At 43.9% G+C, this 21496-nt stretch overlaps 1 protein-coding gene and 1 pseudogene across 4 annotated transcripts in view; one reads left to right on the top strand and one right to left on the bottom strand.

Moving 5' to 3' along the window:
* Positions 1-1443: 1443 nt before the first annotated feature.
* The window catches only part of TATDN2 (TatD DNase domain containing 2), a 41183-nt gene continuing 21130 nt past the window's right edge, over positions 1444-21496 (bottom strand). For 2 of the 3 annotated variants that reach the window (XM_003734891.6, XM_008982148.5), the window contains 5 exons: positions 10849-11733; positions 4823-4950; positions 2510-2693; positions 1928-2106; positions 1444-1795 (listed from right to left, as the gene is read on the bottom strand). In XM_003734891.6, the coding sequence (XP_003734939.3) occupies positions 1966-2106; positions 2510-2693; positions 4823-4950; positions 10849-11733 (1338 nt within the window). In that variant the 3' untranslated portion in view covers positions 1444-1795; positions 1928-1965. Of the gene's footprint in view, positions 1796-1927; positions 2107-2230; positions 2328-2509; positions 2694-4822; positions 4951-10848; positions 11734-21496 lie in introns of all 3 variants that reach the window. The other variant, XR_008476827.2, reaches the window with a different exon arrangement.
* On the top strand, positions 14722-15927 carry LOC128929752 (14-3-3 protein beta/alpha-like; annotated as a pseudogene). The gene is made up of 2 exons (XR_008476828.2): positions 14722-15188; positions 15485-15927. The product of XR_008476828.2 is annotated as a 14-3-3 protein beta/alpha-like (transcript).

The following is a 21496-nucleotide window of genomic DNA, read 5'->3' as shown; positions in this document are numbered from 1 at the left end:
GATAGCACCTTGTGCTTTTCCTTGGCAGGTGGACGACACAGGCTCAGAGACTTCCTTGTCATGGTCGCTTTTCCTCCAACACAGGGCTAGCTGGTTTCACCGGTAGGCAGTATTGACTTCAGGACTTGTTATAGAGGAGATAGTTGTGCTGCAGTTCACTTGGTGACAATAAAGCACTTTGATATATTCAGCAGTCCCCCAAATCTTCCTAGTAGGATATCAAGGTCTCCCCTGACTTCCTACATGGGCAAATCTGCAGCACAGACAACGTAACAGCACAACTAATCCATGAAGACGGACAGTGAGTGAATCAAGGCCAAGTTCCAGACCAGTTACTTGTGTACCAGGGGCAAGATGGAAATACCAGATAGGAAATATTAAATCCATTCCATTTTAGCTCAGAAGACTCAAATGCACCTTCCAAAAACACCTAGAGGAATTTAGGATTCCAAAAGTGATGTGTTTTACAATTTAAGCCTCCAAGATAGATGAGGGACTCTAGGTGACCTATCTACCTCACTGCAGAAGATCAGGGTGAATGATCCTTTGAAACAAAGTACAGTCTCCTCTCACTTAACCCTGGACCATTAGCACCTCTAGGGCCTGTAACGAATATACCTTTACAAGGCACCAGCAGGCTGCAGAGCAAAGCTCAGAACTTAAGATGACTCAGTTGCTCAAAAGGTGAAGGAGAGGCTCTCACTTCTAAAACACAGAAAGACAGGACAAGGAAAGGCAAAGGCAAGGGGACACCCAGGAGAAGCAGGAGAGGGACTGGTACATTTGTGGACACCAGGCCTGCTTATTGTGGATAGACCATATAAGACGGCTAAGCTGCCCAACAGAGCTTTTGAGAATTACTTTGATTCACCTCTCAACCTGGGCAGGGCACACAAGGGACTGTTATGCAAGATGAAATGAGGATTATTCTTGGTCAAATGTTCCAGAGAAGGGGGCAAAAGTGAAGCACAAGGAGGCTGAGAACCTCTGACACAAAAGACTAGAAGGTAGTTTCTGCTGCAAACTGAACCTTATCAGCTTAACACACCCATACAGCAGCCCTGAAAGCATCGGTGAGTAGGATTTACCTCCTCTGGGGTCCTCTTCCCCAAGAGGCCCTCTTCCTGGAGTCCCCCAGTCAGTCCCGGATCTCCATCGTGAACAATGAGCGCTCCTCTGCACATCTCCATATTGATGGCAGTGGAACCAATGAGACCAGCAGATGAAGTCCTTCTGCCTGTGGCAGCCCTGGAGTTGACACCAGAACAGTGACAGCCAAACTGAAGAGTTATCCAGGGAAGGAAGGAGGAGGAGGACTTCACTGGTTCCAAGAAAATAAACCTCTGAGCTAGGTCTCCAATTAATTTCCCCCAAAAGGTTTCCCACTTGGGAGTCTGTTTTTAGAACTGAGAACCAGGAACTGAGTTACACACCCACATGTGCTTAGACGAGTAGGCAGGTATCTTTATTCACAAACTGCTCAAAAACACAGGCTGCAGAGAACAGGATTTGGACTGGCAAACTCACTGTACCCTCACATCACACTCTTTCTTCTTTGTTGCCTACCCTGGAGCATTTTGGCTGGGAAGCAAAACCCCGATGCTATTACAGGCAGTCCCCACATCCCTCATTCCACACCCACCCCACCCATCACCCAGAAGCTGACGCCTTATAACCCACTTTGAGGAAAATATCCTGTCCTGGTTTTCTGTGTTCCAATCAGCTCTCCAAACACATCCTCAACCTGGGACACAGACCTCAAGCCAGCCTGCATTCTGTCAGGCTGCTGATTGCCCTGCAGGGTAGAAAAGAAAAGGAGAAAACAAATCAGGCTTAATGCTCACACTATGTTTATACTCTTAACAAAATGCAGCAAAAGACTGGTTTGGCCTGATTTTTAAAAAACATAGAATGCCAGTTTTATGACCTTTTCTGGCAGACTCCCGATGACTGTACCATCTCTGCTTAGAGACTGTAGAGGCGACTGGTGTTCTCACGCAAGGCAGCCAAGGTGCGGGAGAGTGGCTGATCTTTGACCCTGGCAATCTCTCGGACAGTATGCAAGGCCAGGCCCGGGTGGGCATACTGACATAGGCTTTTGGGAACCTGGAAGACATCAAGCAGTCATAACATCATTGTGCTGTCTGTGCACAGTCATAATCTAGAACTCCCTCCCTGTCCCTTCCCCAGCAAGGACCTCTTTGGGGCTGCCCTGTAGAGACCCCTTTACCTGCAGGTGCAGGGAGAGTCCTAGTCATGGGGGCTCTGGGTGAGCAGGGTCCCACGCTTCCTTGGACTACCCTCTACAGGGTAGGGCTTTGCACTGCCTGGAAGAGAGTGGTTACCCTTCAGCTTCTCAGCCCCCTAGACTTTTGGTTCTGCAAAGCAACAGCAAGGAGGCATCTACACAGTCCAGAATGGGACCAGGAAGTCACTGGGGCTCTGGCCCTGACAACCTTGTAAGGGTGACCACCACCTCCCCACCCTCTCCCTCCAGTGCCTCCCCTACCTGGCGAGGAAGGAAGTAGGGAGCATCCGTTTCCACGATGATTCTCTCCAGTGGGATCTGCCTCAGGGCTTCCCGGGCCTCCCAGGCGGAGGAGTATGTCAGCACTGCCGTGAAGCCCACAGACATGTTGGGAAAATACTTCAGCAGGGGCTCGATGACCGGGTAGCTGCCGGTGAAGCAATGCCTGGGGACAGAACTCCACATCAGGGCAGGCTCACAGTCCCCTCTGCAGTAGCCCCCAGCTCCCCCTAGATCCATCACCCCTTTTCAATGATTCCCAGAAATAGAAAGATTGCATCTGAGGGAAGGACTCCACAGTAAGCACAAAGGGCCAGCTCCAACATAGGAAGACCCGAGATCGCATGTGGTAAGTGATGCTCAGAGACCACCACACACCACACACACTGCAGAGGGCTCTGAGGTCACCTGAAATGACCACCACAGAGAACACACTGGGATAAGAAATGCTTCTAGGGCCGGGCGCAGTGGCTCACCCCTATAATCCCAGCACTTTGGGAGGCCAAGGCGGGTGGATCACAAGGTCCTAAGTTCAAGACCAGCCTGGCCAAAATGGTGAAACCCCGTCTCTACTAAAAATACAAAAATTAGCTGGGCACGGTGGCAGGCACCTGTAATCCCAGCTACTCAGGAGGCTGAGGCAGAAGAATCACTTGACCCCAGGTGGCAGAGGTTGCAGTGAGCCAAGATCACGTTATTGCACTCCAGCCTGGATAATAGAGACTCCATCTCAAAAAAATTAAAATTTTAATTAAAAAAAAAAAAGGAAATGCTTGTAACACTAAAGAGGAGCAAAATCAAAAACTGTGGCCCCTATGATGACGACAGCATATAAAAATTATGCCTGTGTAGTCAAATCAACTGAAGGGAAATGTAACAAAATATTGGGAAGTGGAACTACAGGTAAATTTTCTTCTCTTAATCTGATACAAGCTTATGTTCTTGGTGCCATATATAGAGTCACCAATCTGGAAATCCAGGACCTCTTCCTGCAATACTACTCGTTAGGTCACCTTAGCCCTGGCCTACCAGCCAGCCACCATTACATTTTCTTCAAAGTTAGCCCAAAATGAAGCAATGAAAAACCAACCAACCCAGAAAAGCCAACTGACTGCCTCATGATTGGTGTCTGTACCAGCCAGGGGTCAGAAGCTTCACTCACTCTGCTTAGGCACCCAAAAGCCCTGACATCCTCATCCCCCTTTATCTGCCATCTGACAAAACCCAGTTTGGGTGCTAGAGTCCTTGTTATTCAGCCAGCTTCTCTCAACCATCTTTAAGGAGCCAGCTGGACATCACCTCCTGAGTCTTCTGGCTGGGCTATGATGTCAGACCCCTGCTCTAGCTCCCGCAGCACCTATGACCACCCAGTCCCATATACTATGTAGGCAGAAGCCACCAGCCAACCTGTCTACTGACAGCACCTCCAGATGTCCCCAGAGGCAAGCCAATGCCCAGTACCTACACATAGAAGGAGTTCAGAAGTCCAGAGAGTTTACCAAACTGAACTTAAGAACCCCTACATGCCATACTGATAAAAGATGACCTTGATTTTCATAATGGGGAGGAAAGGAGCTTTCAAATTCAAAACAGGAAAAAAAATGTCCTTTCAAGTACCCTAGGATGCCCTGTGTGCTAAGCCACCAGACCCCAGAGCAGCCTTTCCCAAGATCAGCAGTCCTTACTGCTGAGAACTGAGACTCCATTTCCACCCATCCCCAGGAAGAGGGCACAACAGGCCCCCTGGGCTCACTGGTGATTTAGGGTTATTAGTTGAAACCATATGAAGTTGCTATATTGTGAGCAAAAAAAAGTCCAAATATGAAAAATTTAATGTGGTTTAACCAAATAGTTAATTCTTTAGAAAAGATAATGTATAGGCTGGACGTGATGGCTCACACTTGTAATCCCAGCACTTTGGGAGGCCGAGGGGTTGGATCATGAGGTCAGGAGTTCAAGACCAGCCTGGCCAACACAATGAAATCCTGTCTCTACTAAAAATACCAGCCAGGCATGGTGGCATGTGCCTGTAATCCCACCTACTCGGGAGGCTGAGGCAGGAGAACTGTTTGAACCCAGGAGGCAGAGGTTGCAGTGAGCTAAAATTGCACCACTGCACTCCAGCCTGGGTGACAAGAGTGAGATTCTGTCTCGAAAAAAAGAAAAAGAAAAGAAAGTATATAATGACAGAATATGATCATTGCTCTTTTAATTGGCTTCTCATTTTTCCAACTAACGTCCCAGGCAGAGGGAAGTGTTTCTTTCATTTGCCCGCTGAAGTTCCAGTCTTCTAACCTATGGATCTTGTAGTCAGGGGGCACAAACTTTTTCATGATGTCTAGCAGATCTTCATCAGCTTCTCGGCAATGGATCACCAAGGGCTTCTTTAGAGACACAGCCAGCTGTAGCTGTCTCTCAAATACCTAGAAGAGAACACAGCAACAACCCCTGCCAGTTAGCAGCATTTCACAAGTTCCATTACCTCTGGAACACCCAGTCCAGCAGGCACCCCAGTGTCTTCAACTCTTTTAACTATATAGTGTAATAATAATAGCTAATGATTATCGGGCACACTTCGGGTCTATCATGACCTGCAATCTGCACAACTACCCTGAGGCAGATGCTGCTGGCCTTGCAGCATGCAGTGAGGGCAAGTTAACTTGCAGCCACCAGAATCCAAACTTGAACCCTGGCAGTCCACACAGTAACCACTATATGATGCCGACCTGGGATGGCAGGGGCAGGGCAGGGATCAAGAACATAAAGTACAAAGTTATTACCTCTCACCTCACTCTCCCCACCTCTAGTCTCAAGAGATACCAACTTCCAGAGCTTTCCCTATGCAGAGCTGTTGGGGATGGGCGGGGTGGGGGTGGTGTTTGTGTGTATCTCCAGCAAGATGCCTGGTTCTCAGAAGGTGCTCAAATATTTGGTAAAGGAACAAATACTAGACTTATTTTCTACAAGTTACTTTTTGTTTTTCTTTTCCTTTTTTCTTTTTTGAGACAGAGTCTTGCTCTGTTGCTCAGGCTGGAGTGTAGTGCTGCGATCTCAGCTCACTACAGCCTCCATCTCCTGGGTTCAAGTGATTCTCCTGCCTTAGCCTCCCAAGTAGCTGGAATTACAGGCACACACCATTTTGCCTGGCTAATTTTTGTATTTTTTGTAGAGATGGGGTTTTGCCATGTTGGTCAGGCTGGTCTCAAACTCCTAGCTTCAAGTGACCTGCCCACCTCAGCCTCCTGAAATGCTGAGCTTACAGGCATGAGCCACTGTGCCCAGCCAATTTGCTTCCTTTACTCAATCAAAGTCAAACATCCTCACAGGTATTTACAGATACACTTTTCTCTGTATAACTAGCCACTTTTACATCTTCATTATTGTTAATTTAAATGAAAAAAGTAGAGTTAGGACCTGTTCTTTCCTCTAATAAGGCCAGGTTTAGAACAAAGAAAAGTATTAATTCGCCAAGTGCGGTGGCTCACAACTGAAATCCCAACACTTTGGGAGGCTAAGCCGGGTTTGAGGTCAGGCATTCAAGACCCTGGCCAACATGGTGAAACCCCATCTCTACTAAAAATACAAAAATTAGCTGGGCGTGGTGGCGCACACCTATAATCCCAGCTAAGGCAGGAGAATCCCTTGAACCTGGGAGGCAGAGGTTGCAGTGAGCTGAGATCATGCCACCGCACTCCAGCCTGGACAGAGCAAGACTCTGTCTCAAAAAAAAAAAAAGGGATTAATTCATTGTAAGCAAATTACCTCACATTAATGTTTCCATGAGTAGTTTTTTCAATTGTGGAATGTAATTAGTGTTTGTTTTTAGCATCAATGAGATACTTTTGGTAATTTGAGTCAGGTGATACTCACTTAAGAATGATATTTACAAGTCCACCTGTACTGCCTCTTCTCAAAATAGCAACACTAAGGCAATACCAATTCTGATGTAACTTTTGTTTAATCTGTATTTTCAACTAAAGGAAAATGATCACAGACACCAAAACTATAGACTGCTTGGTAGAGGCTTTAAAGGCTGGCCAGTTCCACTATCAGTAGGTGCCTGGAGACCCTCCTATCTGCACCTGCTAAGCTGTTCATCTGTCCCCCCCTGACCCCTACACAGGAGGAAGGGAGGTTTCAAGAGATTCCAATTCCATCATTTCATTCCTGCCTCTACAGAATTATTCCTCAGAGTAGTGAAGCTATTAGAGCTTTAGGATGGAATATTACACAGCTGTTAAACATTTTTCAAAGTATAGTTGATGAATGGGAAAATTTCACAAGTGGAAAAGACACTTAAAATTATTTAATTTCCCAATTTCTTTTTTTAATACAAACACATGAATACAACCTATGTTTCTTTGATTTTATGACAAGTGTTTGGAAGACAAGCACTTTGCAATTGTTCCTTGCAATTTTATTATCCCTTGCAATTTTCCAAGGGACAATAACATTACATTTATAATGTTTCATAAAACACAGATTTCAAAAATGTTAAAAGACGGAAGAACAACTAATTAGAATGCAGGAACTTGTGGTTGGACAGGACCTATTCAAAGCAATTGTCCTCACCAGAAACCCGGCTGAAAAGAACAGGAGTGAAGGAGGTACAGATGAGTTATTATCCAGCATAATTACTCACTTCTACCTGCCTAAGCTTCTGTTCCTAACTGATCCATTATTTCTACAGATTCCAGAGTTAGTCTCTCCTGGGGGTTGCCCTGGGCATCTCTTACATATTTATTACCTTGATAATTAATTAATTCCTCTTTAACACAAGTAAAGAGATGTGGCCTGGATAGCAAAGGACAGTCTACTCTCCCAATGAGTGTATTTCATACTCATATTGGCTGACGTGTGCAACTTACACACACACTATTCATGATCTAATTCTTATGAGTTAAATAATCTGTAAACACACAGATAAACAAGGAAAAAGTTAACAGTAATTTGCTCTAAGCAGCAGAATAACTACCCATGCTTTCTCCCATTGTTCTGCTTTTCTCTATTTTCCAATGCTTCCAGAAAACCTTAGGTACAGCATCCAAACTCTCTTACAAAAGCCAGGTCTGGCATGCTATCATCTTGGCCAGATACAGTCCTTCCATAGGCTTTTTTTTTTTTTTAATGAAATAGAGACAGAGTCTCACTATGGTGCCTAGGCTGATCTTGAACTCGTAGGCTCAAGCAATCTCTTGCCTCAGGCTCCCAAAGTGTTGGGACTACAGCGGTAAGCCACGGCACCCAGCCCTGTATAGGTTGTTGTTCTCTTCACAAGATAAAACACTCAGCAGGACACATCAAGAACTTGCTAATGGCTGTGCTCTTAGTAAGTGCAACTCAGTACTGATGGCCAACTAGGTACAGTTGCCAGTCACCACCATTCACCTCATTTGGGTGCCAAATTATTTACATCAAAACAGTATATCCACATACCCCACCCAGCCTAGGAGTCTCTTGTGTTGGCAATTATTTTCTAGTCTTCCTCTTCTTTACAGGCAACTTAGCCCTCCCCCAGCCAGCATTTCCTCAGGCTCATTATCTTCCAGTCTTGAGTTGCACCTCACCAAGCCAAATGACACCTGTGAGACTGTATTTATCACCCTATGCTATCACTTCTAGTTCAGTTTGTTGTGCAGGGTGCTCTGTGGACCTTTAAATGCAGATCTGAGATCCTGTTAATTTTGTTTTGAGACAGGGTCTCACTCTGTCACCCAGGCTGCAGCATGATCATAGTTCACTGCAGCCTCAATCTCCCAGGCTCAAGCAATCCTCCTACCTCAGCCTCCTGAGTAGCTGGGAACTTAGGCATGTGTCATCATAGCCAGCTATTTTTTTTTTTTTTTTTTTTTTTAGAGACAGGGTTTCGCCATATTGCCAGGCTGGTCTCCAACTTCTGGCTTTAGGTGATCCGCCCGCCTTGGTGTCCCAAAGTACTGGGATTACAAGCATGAGCCACTGGCTAATTACAGGTGTGACCCACCAGCCAATTTTTGTATTTTTAGTAGAAATGGGGTTTCGCCATGTTGGCCAGACTGGTCTCAAACTTCTGCCCTCAAGCGATCACCCCATCTTGGCCTCTCAAAGTGCTGGGATTATAGGTTTGATCCTGTAAATACAAAAAATTGGCTTGGTATGGTGGTGGGAATTTCTAATCTCAGCTACTCGGGAGGCTGAAGCAAGAGAATCACCTGAACCCTGGAAATGGAGGCTACAGTAAGCCAAGATCATGCCATTGCACTCCAGCCTGGGACACTATGTCTCAAAAAAAAAAAAAAAAAAATTTTAGCTGGGTGTGGTGGCTGGCACCTGTAATCCAGTGACTCAAGAGGCTGAGCCAGGAGAATCACTTGAACCCAGGAAGCGGCGGTTGCAGTGAGCTGAGATTGCACCACTGCCCTCCAGCCTGGGTGACACAGTAAGATTCCAACTTAAAAAAAATTTTTTTTTAATTAGCTAGGCATGGTGGTATGCACCTGCAGTCCCAGCTGTTTAGGAGACTGAGGTGGAAGGATCATTCGTTTGAGCCCAGGTTGAGGCTGCAGTAAGCTATGACTGCACCACTGAATTCCAGCATGAGTGGCAAAGACATTATCTCTGGGGAAAAAAAATTCTAAAATACTAGAACTCTTATGCTGCCAAAGCACTGTGCTCGAAAACTACTGAAGGGAAAAATATCAGCAGAGGCCAGGCACAGTGGCTCACACCTGTAATCCCAGCACTTTCAAAAGCCAAGGCAAGGGGATCAGTTGAGGTCAGGAGTTCGAGACCAGTCAAGTGAATATGGTAAAACCCCACCTCTACTAAAAATATAAAAATTAGCCAGGCAAGGTGCCACACACCTGCAGTCCCAGCTACTTGAAAGGCTGAGGTAGGAGAATCACTTGAGCCCAGGAGGCCGAGGCTGCAGTGAGCCAAGATCACACCACTGTACTCAAGCCAGTGGTAACAGAACGAGACTCTGTCTCCAAAAACAGAAAGAAAAAAAAAATTATATTTGCCAGGCTCAGTGGCTCACACCTATAATCCCAGCACTTTGGGAGGATGAGGCAGGCAGATCACCTGAGGCTGGCAAATCATGACCAACCTGACCAACATGGAGAAACCCCGTCTCTACTAAAAATACAAAATTAGCTGGGCTTGGTGATGCATGCGTGTAATCCCAGCTACTCAGGAGGCTGAGGCAGGAGAATCACTTGAACCTGGGAGACGGAAGTTGTGGTGAGCCAAGATTTCACCATTGTACTCCAGCCTGGGCAAGAAGAGCGAAAGTCTATCTCAAAAAAAAAAAAAAAGAAAGAAAGAAAAAGTACTAAGAGTATTAGCCATGATCTTTGGTTGAATGAGAAATTATGCGTTTTTTAATATTTTTTCAATTATTCTGCAATGGATACATTAAAAAAAAATAAAGAAAACCAGGCTGGGCATAGTGGTTCATGCCTGTAATCCGAGCACTTTGGGAGAGTGAGGCAGCCAGATCACCTTGAGGTCAAGAGTTCAAGACCAGCCTGGCCAACATGGTGAAACCCCATCTCTGCCAATACAAAAATTAGTCGAGTGTGGTGGCACATGCCTGTAATCCCAGCTATTTGGAAGGCTGAGGCAGGAGAATATTTGACCATGGGAGGCTGAGGTTGCATTGAGCTGAGACTGCCCTACTATACTCCAAGCTGGACAAAAGAGCAAGACTCCCTCTCAAAACATAAAATAAATTAAGAAAACCTAAAGTCTGTTGCTTCCCAAGAAGGAAAGAAAACAAATGTTTTGACATCGATATCATTAGCCACAAAAAGTCACAAAGTGGCCTGGTGCGGTGGCTCACGCCTGCAATCTCAGCACTTTGGGAGGCTGAGGCACACAGATCACAAGTTTAGGAGTTTGAGACCAGCCTGGCCAAGATGCTGAAATCCCGTCTCTACTAAAAATACAAAAATTAGCCAGGCACAGTGGCGAGCACCTGTAGTCCCAGTTCCTCAGGAGGCTGAGGCAAGAGAACTGCTTGAACCCAGGAGGCGAAGGTTGCAATGAGCCAAGATCACGCCATTGCACTATAGCCTAGGTGACAGGGCAAAACTACATACATCTCAAAAAAAAAAAGTCACAAAGTACTTCTCCCCGAACTTCCATAGTAAAGCTAAACAGTAAGAAATAGTTTGTAAAGCATTCAGCCAATGGTATCTAGACAGTCTGGATGAGAGCAAGCACTCTGCATTTTTAGGGATTTTAAATTCTTTAGTTCTAAAATTAGAAAAACCCTTATTGTCAGCTTCAACAACTAAAAGAAAAACAAACTATAAGCAGACTAAAGAGAGCCTTGTTACCTTGTGCTGTTCTGGGACAGGCGTGGTGCACTTGTAAGAGTAATCCAAGCCCATTTCCCCAAATGCTACAGCCTTGGGGTGCCTTAAGGCTTGCAAAAGATTTCTTTCTTGACTCTCACTGTAGTAACGTGCAAAATGAGGGTGACAACCAAAGGCCCCCCACACCAGATCCTCTTTTAATAGCTCCTCCCATAGGCAATCTGTCAAGGTGCGAGGGTCACAGAAGTCAGAGATACAACCCTGAAATTCCTTTGGGAAGGAGCTGCTGTAAATTTTTCTGAACTTTTTAAAGGTCCCTTGGAAAGACAACTTGGAATAGAGCATGTCCAAGTGACAATGGGTGTCAATGAAGCCCTCCTCTAGGCTTGGTTCCCAGTGGCTCTTTGGCAAGGAGCTAGATGAATGTCCTCCACAAGGACGCGGTGGCGTCTCCTCTTGGAATGTTCTTTTCTCCTTCACCTCTCTTTCTTCTAAGATTCTGGAAAAGCGAAATGAACGAGAATTCTGGAACCGGCCTTCCTCTGAGGCCTCCATGTCTCTGGAGGTGTTTTGGGCGCTCCCTGAAGAGTTGGGAGAATAATCACTCAGGCGGCTCCAGCTGCTCCTCCCAACCTGGGCTGCATCATTGCTGCCACTCCCTGTGGAGGGGTAGCTAGAAGGCTTGGGGCTGCTGGTCCAGTAGCTGGCGTAGTCACACCAAGGACTACTGTACAAATGAGGCGGGTACATGACATAGTCAGTGGTGAAGGGAGAAGGCTCTGGAACAGCTGAGGGTTTCAGCAAGACAGGTTCCTCCTGAGAGAATCTGACCGTGGAGATCTCCTCAACATCAGACCAGTCACTTCCAGAAGAGGGCTGCTCCATCACCACCTCCCTATCTTTATGCTGCACAAAAGAAGGCACACAACAGTAGGTTAGCCTTTCTATGTGAACATGGCCTCCCAGGCTATCATCAGCTGAACATAAACCTGGCTTGTTCTGGCCGTGGTGACAGCTTTGCATTGGCTCATTAGCTCACCCTGTCACCTGGTTTCCTTACAATTTCCAGAAATGTCCAGAACTGAGCCAGGTTACTGCTGTGAACAGCTGTATTGGGTTTAGGGAATAGGCCTATAACCACAGCCTCATCATGCCCTCCTAAAGGCAACGCTCTACCTGCATCTCTTTCTTACTGACCCCTCTTGAGAAAAATTGCTCTCTAGAACACACTCCAGATTGGAGATTTTAGAGAAAAGCAGTGCCCAGCTTTTCCTCTCTAACACTGTCCTGGACATACTTAAAATGTGAAACTACAACAGTTGGGACAGTTTTATTCTTTTTCAGACAGGGTCTTGCTCTGTCGCCCAGGCTGGAATGCAGTGGTGAAATCTCAGCTCCCTGCAGCCTTTAACTACTGGGCTCAAGTGATCCTCTTGCCTCAGCCATCTGGGTAGCTGGGACTACAGGCACGCACCACGCACCTGGCTAATTTCTTGTACGTACGGGGTCTCCCTATTTAGCCCAGGCTGGTCTCAAACTCCTAGACTCAAGCAATCCTCCTGCCTTGGCCTCCCAAAGTGCTTAAACTGCAAGCATGAGCCATGGCACCTGGCCACTGGGTCCCCAAATTATTCGACCCTTCTCCCAGTTGAGAGTGGGGTCTGGCCAGGAAAACTGACTTTCAAGTTCACACAAAGACTTATACACAAAAGTTCATAGCAGCTTTAATAGCGAAAAACTAGAAATAATCCACATGTCCATCAGCAGGTAAATGATAACTTGTGATGTATCCATACTCTGGAAATACTGCAACAAAAAAAAGAAATGACTTAACACAATAAGAAGATGAATAAATTTCAAAATAATTATGCTGGCTAGGCATGGTGGCTCATGCCTGTAATCCCAGCACTTTGGGAGGCTAAGGCGGGCAGATCACCCGAGGTCAGGAGTTCAAGACCAGCCTGGCCAACAGGGTCTGGAGTGGACCTCCAGCAGTCCTGCAGCAGAGGAGCCTGTCTGTTAGAAGGAAAACTAAAAAACAGAAAGAAATATCAACAGAAAGGACATCCACTCAGAGACCCCATCTGAAAGTCACCAACTACAAAGGTAGATAAATCCACGAAGATGGGAAGAAATCAGCTCACCTCCTCTCCTCCAAGGGATCAAAACTCCTCACCAGCAAGGGAACAAAACTGGAGGGAGAATGAGTTTGATGAACTGACAGAAGAAGGCGTCAGTAGGTGGGTAACAACAAACTTCTCTGAGCTAAAAGAGCATGTTCTAACCCAATACAAAGGAACTAAGAACTTTGAAAAAAGTTTAGACGAAATGCTAACTAGAATAACCAGCTTAGAGAGGAACATAAGCGACTTAATGGAGTCGAAAAACACAGCACAAGAACTTCGTGAAGCATACACAAGTTTCCACAGCCGAATAAATCAAGCACAAGAAAGGATATGAGAGACTGAAGATCAACTCAATGAAATAAAACAAGAAGGCAAGATTAGAGAAAAAAGAGTGAAAAGAAATGAACAAATCCTCCAAGAAATATGAAATTATGTGAAAACACCTAATCTATGTTTGATCAGTATACCTGAATGTGATGGAGAGAATGAAACCAAGCTGGAAAACACTCTTCAGGATATTATCCAGGAGAACTTTCCTAATGTAGCAGCAAGGCAGGCCAACATTCAAATTCAGAAAATACAGAGACCACCACAAAGATATTCCTCAAGAAGAGCAACCCCAAGGCACATAATCATCAGATTCACCAGGGTTAAAATGAAGGAAAAAATGCTAAGGGAAGCCAGAGAGAAAGGTTGGGTACCCACAAAAGGAAGCCCATCAGACTCACAGAGGATCTTTCAGCAGAAACCCTAGAAACCAGAAGAGAGTCAGGACAAAAATTCAACATCCTTAAAGAAAATATCTTTCAACCCAGAATTTCATATCCAGCCAAACTAAGCTTCATAAGTGAAGGAGAAATAAAATCCTTTACGGACAAGAAATTGCTGAGAGATTTTGTCACCACCAGGCCTGCTTTACAAGAGCTCCTGAAAGAAGCACTAAACATGGAGAGGAACGACCAGCCACTGCAAAAACATACCAAATGGTAAAGAGCATCAACAAAATGAAGAAACTGCATTAACTAATAGGCAAAACCACCAACTAGTATCAAAATGGCAGGATCAAATTCACACATAACAGTATTAACCTTAAATGTAAATAGGCTAAATGCCCCAATCCAAAGACACAGACGGGCAAACTGGATAAAGAGTCAAAACCCATCGGTGTGCTGTATTGAGACGACCCATCTCACGTGCAAAGACATACAAAGACTCAAAATAAAGGGATGGAGGAAGATTTACCAAGCAAATGGAAAGCAAAAAAAAAAGCAAGGGTTGCAATCCTAGTCTCTGATAAAATGGACTTTAAACCAACAAAGATCAAGAGACAAGCGCATAATGGTAAAAGGATCAATCCAACAAGAAGAGCTAACTATCCTAAATATATATACACCTAATACAGGAGCACCCAGATACATAAAGCAAGTGCTTAACGACCTACAAAGAGACTTGGAGTCCCACACAGTAATAGTGGGAGAATTTAACACTCCAATGTCGATATTAGACAGATCGACGAGACAGAAAATTAACAAAGATATCCAGGACTTGACCAAGCAGACCTAATAGACATCTACAGAACTCTCTATCCTGGGAGCTGCCACCACCGCCACCGCGGATTCCAGAGCCCGGGTAGCTGCTACCGCCGCCGCTGCAGCCACTGCAGGCAGTGCCGCCGCCACCGCCTGAGCAGTGGGCTTGGGAAGGAAGCAGTCACCTCTGAGCTTAGCTCAGAAGCGTCTTTGTCCCTTGCAGCCCTCCTACGGCAGTCTCCAAAGATTTGGGCCACAACAAAAAGTGCATTTTGCCCATTTGGCCATGGATAGAGAAAAAGGAAGAGCACTGGACTTGGAGTCAGGAATGACAATGGATAAAAGTGAGCTGGTACAGAAAGCCAAACTCACTGAGCAGGCTGAGCGCTATGATGATATGGCTGTAGCCATGAAGGCAAACACAGAACAGGGGCATGAACTCTCCAAGGAAGAGAGAAAGCTGCTCTCTGCTGCCTACAAGAATGTGGTAGGTGCCCGCCACTCTTCCTGGCATGTCATCTCCAGCATTGAGCAGAAAACAGAGAGAAATGAGAAGCAGCAGCAGAGTACCGTGAGAAGATAGAGGCGGAATTGCAGGACATCTGCAATGACGTTCTGGAGCTGTTGGACAAATACCTTACTCCCAATGCTACACAACCAGAAAGTAAGGTGTTCTACTTGAAAATGAAAGGAGAGGCCGGACGCGGTGGCTCATGCCTATAATCCCAGCACTTTGGGGGGCCAAGGCGGGTGGATCACCAGGTCAAGAGATCGAGACCATCCTGGTCAACGAGGTGAAACCCTGTCTCTACTAAAAATACAAAAGTTAGCTGGGCATGGTGGCGTGTGCCTGTAATCCCAGCTACTCGGGAGGGTGAGGCAGGAGAATTGCTTGAACCCAGAAGGCGGAGGTTGCGGTGAGCCAAGATCGTGCCATTGCACTCCAGTCTGGGTAACAACAGTGAAAACTCCGTCTCCAAAAAAAAAAGAAAATAAAAGGAGATTATTTCAGGTATCTTTCTGAAGTGGCATGTGGAGACAACAAACAAACCACTGTGCCGAATTCCCAGCAGGCTTACCAGGAAGCATTTGAAATTAGGAAGAAAGAAATGCAGCCTACACACCCAATTCGACTTGGTCTGGCACTTAATTTCTCAGTCTTTTACTATGAGATTCTCAACTCTCCTGAAAAGGCCTGCAGCCTGGCAAAAACGGCATCTGATGAAGCAATTGCCGAATTGGATACACTGAATGAAGAGTCTCATAAAGACAGCACTCTGATCATGCAGTTACTTAGGGACAATCTCACTCTGCGGACATTGGAAAACCAGGGAGACGAAGGAGACGCTGGGGAGGGAGAGAACTAATGTTTCTCATGCTTCGTGATCTGTTCAGTGTCACTCTGTACCCTCCACACATATTCCTTGTGCGATAAAATAAATAAATACATAAAATTTTTTAAAAATTGTACGTCGACTTTCGATTTTTCAGCCTCAGCCTAGCAAAAATGGTTCATGGGATAAACAGCTGGTATTTGTATCTAAAACTCAGATTGGTCACATAAATGCCACGGCATTCTGAAGTTTTGATTTTGATTAACATTTGACAGGATTACTGTGTGTTAAATTTTTTTTTTAAACTGAACACTGTGATTATGGGGTTTTGTAATTTAGCGGAATTCTTACTGGTAGAAAAAACAGACCCAAATTATGTGTAACTTTTTGGAAAGTTAATCTGATGTCAAAATAATCACTGAAATAGACAATTCCATTTTAAAGTTGTACAGAAAGTTATAGAGATTATATTGTGATGCTGGAACTTGGAGACACACGTCACCTGGCATTTGAGTTTAATGGTAATTCACAGTAATGCTGCCTGTTGTTTGGAGCTTAAAGACACTTGACCTGTTGGGGCTGTTGCCACTCAAAAGTTCATGACCACAAATATCAACGGTGACTTCCTCCAAGGAAACTTGAATCCTGAAATTGAAATTCTTTGTGGCAGATAACTGGCTTATGACGACACCCTGAAAAGTTCAAGTGCTCACATAACACACCTGACTAAACCCCTCTTCCTACAGCAGTATGTTCACTGTGTTACCAGTTTGTAACTTGTGCTTCAATAGTGGAATCTATTTTCATTGTTAACACTGAGCTCAAGAAAAAAGCCGTGTGTTTTATGAGTGACCTTATCTGTTTCCTGGTTAATACCTTTAAAAGTAATGTTCTGAGTCAGGCATGGTGGTGCATGCAGTAGTCACAACTGCTTGGGAGGCTGAGGCAGGAGGATCGCCGAGCCCAGGAGTTTAAGGCTGTAGTGCCCTATGGTTGCACCTGTGAATAACTGCACTCCAGCCTGGGCAACATAGCGAGACCTCATCTCCAGGAAAAAAACAAAGGAATGATGTTCTGTAGAGATTGCCTTTCACTTGAGGAGTACTCAGTTTTCAGGTTCTTCGTAGCTCAGGGCTTTTAAATTTTGAAATCTAAACATTCTTTCCCACCATCTTTTTTGACTATTGACTTTGGTTTTCTCTTCTCTCCTAAGTTTCTGTCCCTCTCCTTCCTTACTTTTGTTTCCTTTTTGAATTCTATCTTTATCTATCTTTTGTTCACTTTTTAATGCTATATATGGGCAGGGGTAAGAGACATTACTGAGCACCTTGGTGAGCAAGTCTGGCTTTAAAGATTAAGAGCTTCTGGCACCAGAGCTGTCTTCCTCCAGTTCTCAACACAGTGTTGCTCTTCGGTCATACCAGGATCTGAATCAAAAAAGTATTTTTAAATATCCATGATTTCTCCCTATATTGAGGCTGGCACTGATCATGCTTTTTAGTGCCTGTCACCAGGTTTCCCAAGTGCACTCATCCAGCTCAATTCTCAGATGAGTTTTAAGGAGACCCTATATTCAGGGAAGTTGTTTAGACACTGCAGTGGAGAAAATTGGGAATAGTCAGGCCTGTCAGTCTCACAGTATCACCCCTCTACCTTTTAATATTCCACCTAGCTGTAGAGTCCATCCGTTTGTCCATCTGCTGAAATGAGAAAACAAACACTCATGCACGGATTTAAAACAAACCAAAAAAAAAAAGAATCCCTCCTAGCTGAACAAAAATGTGCAGTTAATACTTGGCGCTTGAAAACGCAGTGGTGAATGTGGAACCAAGCCTGTTTGTATATCTGGTAGCTCTCTTCTTGCTGTGTTTTTCCTTACCAGTATTCTGCCTAAATGTTTGCTTCTGTGATGGTTATATTGCCTAGCAAGCACACCCATGGTTGTGAAAATAGTATAGCAAAAAAAGAAAAATCCCAGTTATTGATGTACTAGATTTGTGTATGTCTTTTAAACAGTTCTAGTTTCACCTTACACAGAATAATCAGGAAAAGTGTAAAAATTCAAAAGTGAAATAAAAATTTTATCAGTTAAAAAAAAAAAAAGAACTCTCTATCCTAAATCCACAGGATATACATTCTTCTCAGAACCACATCGCACTTACTCTAAAACTGACCACATAATTGGGAGTAAATCTCTCCTCAGCAAATGCAAAAGAATGGAAATTCTAACAACCAGTCTCTCAGACCACAGTGCAATCAAATTAGAACTCGGGATTAAGAAACTCACCCAAATTCGCACAACTACATGGAAACTCAACAACCTGCTCCTGAATGACTACTGGATAAATAATGAAATGAAGGCAGAAATAAAGATGTTCTTCAAAACCAAAGAGAACGAAGACAACACACCAGAATCTTTGGGACCCATTTAAAGCAGTGTCTAGAGGGAAATTTAAAGCACTAAATGCCCACATGAGAAGTGAGGGAAGATCTAAAATCTACACCCTATCATCACAATTAAAAGAACTAGAGGGGCAAGATCAAACAAATTCAAAAGCTAGCAGATAACAAGAAATAATAAGATTAGAGCAGAACTGAAAGAGATAGACACACAGAAAACCCTTCAAAAAAAAAAAAATTCAATGCATCCAGGAGCTGGTTTTTTTGAAAAGATCAACAAAATAGACCACTAGCCAGACTAATAAACAGAGAGAAGAATCGAATAGATGCAATAAAAAATGATAAAGGAGATATCACCACCAATTCCACAGAAATACAAACTACCATCAGAGATTACTACAAACACCTTTATGCACATAAACCAGTAAATCTAGAAGAAATGTATGAATTCCTGGATACTTACACCCTCCCAAGACTAAACCAGGAAGAAGTTGAATCCCTGAATAGACCAATAACAAAGTCTGAAGTTGAGGCAGCAATTAATAGCCTACCAACCAAAAAAATCCAGGACAGGTTCACAGCCGAATTCCACCAGACATACAAAGAGGAGCTGGTTCCATTCCTTCTGAAACTATTCCAAACAATACAAAAAGAAGGAATCCTCCCTAACTCATTTTATGAGACCAACATCACCCTGATACCAAAACCTGGCAGAGACACAACTAAAAAAGAAAATTTCAGGCCAATATTCATGATGAACATTGTTGCAAAAATCTTCAATAAAATTCTGGCAAACCGAATCCAACAGCACATCAAAAAGCTTATCCATCACAATCAAGTAGGCTTCATCCTGGGGATGCAAGGCTGGTTTGACATCCACAAATCTGTAAATGTAATCCATCACATAAACAGAACCAAAGACAAAAACCACATAATTATCTCAATAGATGCAGAGAAGGCCTTTGACAACATTCAATAATCTTTATGGTAAAACACTCAGTAAACTAGGTATCAATAGAACGTATCTCAAAATAATAAAATCTATTTATAACAAACTCACAGCCAATATCATACTGAATGGGCAAAAACTGGAAGCATTCCCTTTGAAAACTGGCACTAGACAAGGGTGCCCTCCCTCACCACTCCTATTCAACATAGTATTGGAAGTTCTAGCCACAGCAATTAGGCAAGAAAAAGAAATAAAGGGGATTCGATTAGGAAAAGAGGAAGCCCAATTGTCTCTATTTACAGATGACATAATTGTATATTTAGAAGACCCCATCATCTCAGCCCAGAATCTCCTTAACATGATAAGCAAATTCGGCAAAGTCTCAGGATACAGAATCAATGTGCAGAAACCACAAGCATTCCTATACACCAATAACAGAAAGCCAAATTATGAGTGAACTCCCATTCGTAATTGCTACAAAGATAATAAAATACCTAGGAATACAACTAACAAGGAATGTGAAGGACCTCTTCAAGGAGAACTACAAATCACTGCTCAAGGAAATAAGAGAGGACACAAAGAGATGGAGAAACATTCCATGCCCATGGTTAGGAAGAATCAATATCGTGAAAATGGCCATACTGCCCAAAGTAATTTATAGAGTCAATGCTATTGTCATCAAGCTGCCATTGACCTTCTTCACAGAACTGGAAAAAACCACCTTAAATTTCATATGGAACCAAAAGAGTCGGCATAGCCAAGACATTCCTAAGCAAAAAGAACACAGCAGGAGGCATCACACTACCTGACTTCAAACTATACAAGGCTACAGTAATCAAAACAGCATGGTACTGGTACCAAAACAGAAATATAGACCTATGGAACAGAACAGAGGCCTCAGAATTAACACCACACATCTACAACCATCTGATCTTTGATAAACCTGACAAAAACAAGCAATGGGGAAAGGATTCCCTGTTTAATAAATGGAGTTGGGAAAACTGGCCAGCCATATACAGAAAGCTGAAACTGGACCCCTTCCTTACACCTTATACCAAAATTAACTCCAGATGGATTAAAGATTTAAACATAAGACCTAATACCATAAAAACCCTAGAAGAAAACCTAGACAATACCATTCAGGACACAGGCATAGGCAAGGACTTCATGATTAAAACACCAAAAGCAATGGCAACAAAAGCCAAAATAGACAAATGGGATCTAATTAAACTTAAGAGCTTCTGTACAGCAAAAGGAACAATAATTAGCAAGAACCGGCAACCAAAAGAATGGGAAAAAATTTTTACAAGCTACCCATCTGACAAAGGGCTAATATACAGAATCTACATAGAACTAAAACAAATTTACGAGAAAAAAAAAAAAAAACATCAAATAGTGGGTGAAGGATATGAACAGACACTTTTCAAAAGAAGACATTTATGCAGACAACAAACATATAAAAAGAATGCTCATCATCACTGGTCATTAGAGAAATGCAAATCAAAACCACATTGAGATACCATTTCACACCAGTTAGAATGGCAACCATTAAAAAATCTGGAGACAACAGATGCTGGAGAGGATGTGGAGAAATAGGAACACTTTTACACTGTTGGTGGGAGTATAAATTAGTTCAACTATTGGTGGGAGTATAAATTAGTTCAATTGTGGAAGACAGTGTGGCAATTCCTCAAGGATCTAGAAATAAAAATACCATTTGACCCAGCAATCTCATTACTGGGTATATACCCAAAGGATTATAAATCATTCTGTTATAAAGACACATGCACACACACATATGTTCACTGCGGCATTGTTTATAATAGCAAAGACTTGGAACCAACCCAAATGCCTATCAATGACAGACTGGATAAAGAAAATGTGGCACATATACACCATGGAATACGACTCAGCCATAAAAAGGAAGAGTTCATGTCCTTTGCAGGGACATAGTTGAAGCTGGAAACCATCATTCCCAGCAAACCGACACAAGAAAAGAAAACCAAACACCAAATGTTCTCACACGTAAGTGGGTGCTGAACAATGAGAACACATGGACACAGGGAGGGGAACATCATACACTGGGGCCTGTTCAGGGGTGGGGGGCCAGGGGAGAGATAGCAGGGGGTGGGGAGTGGGAGGGGTAACATTAGGAGAAATACCTAATGTAGGTGACGGGGCTGGGGGCGGGGCAGACGGATGCAGCAAACCACCAGGGCATGCATGTGTATGCCTATGTAACAATCCTGCATGATCTGCACACGTACCCCAGAACTTAAAAGTATAATTTTAAAAATATGGGCCGGGCGCGGTGGCTCACGCCAGTAATCC

The sequence above is a fragment of the Callithrix jacchus genome, chromosome 15, assembly GCF_049354715.1.
Source record: "Callithrix jacchus isolate 240 chromosome 15, calJac240_pri, whole genome shotgun sequence".
NCBI classification, from domain to species: Eukaryota; Metazoa; Chordata; class Mammalia; order Primates; family Cebidae; genus Callithrix; species Callithrix jacchus.
This window is presented reverse-complemented; position numbering and strand designations above follow the sequence as displayed.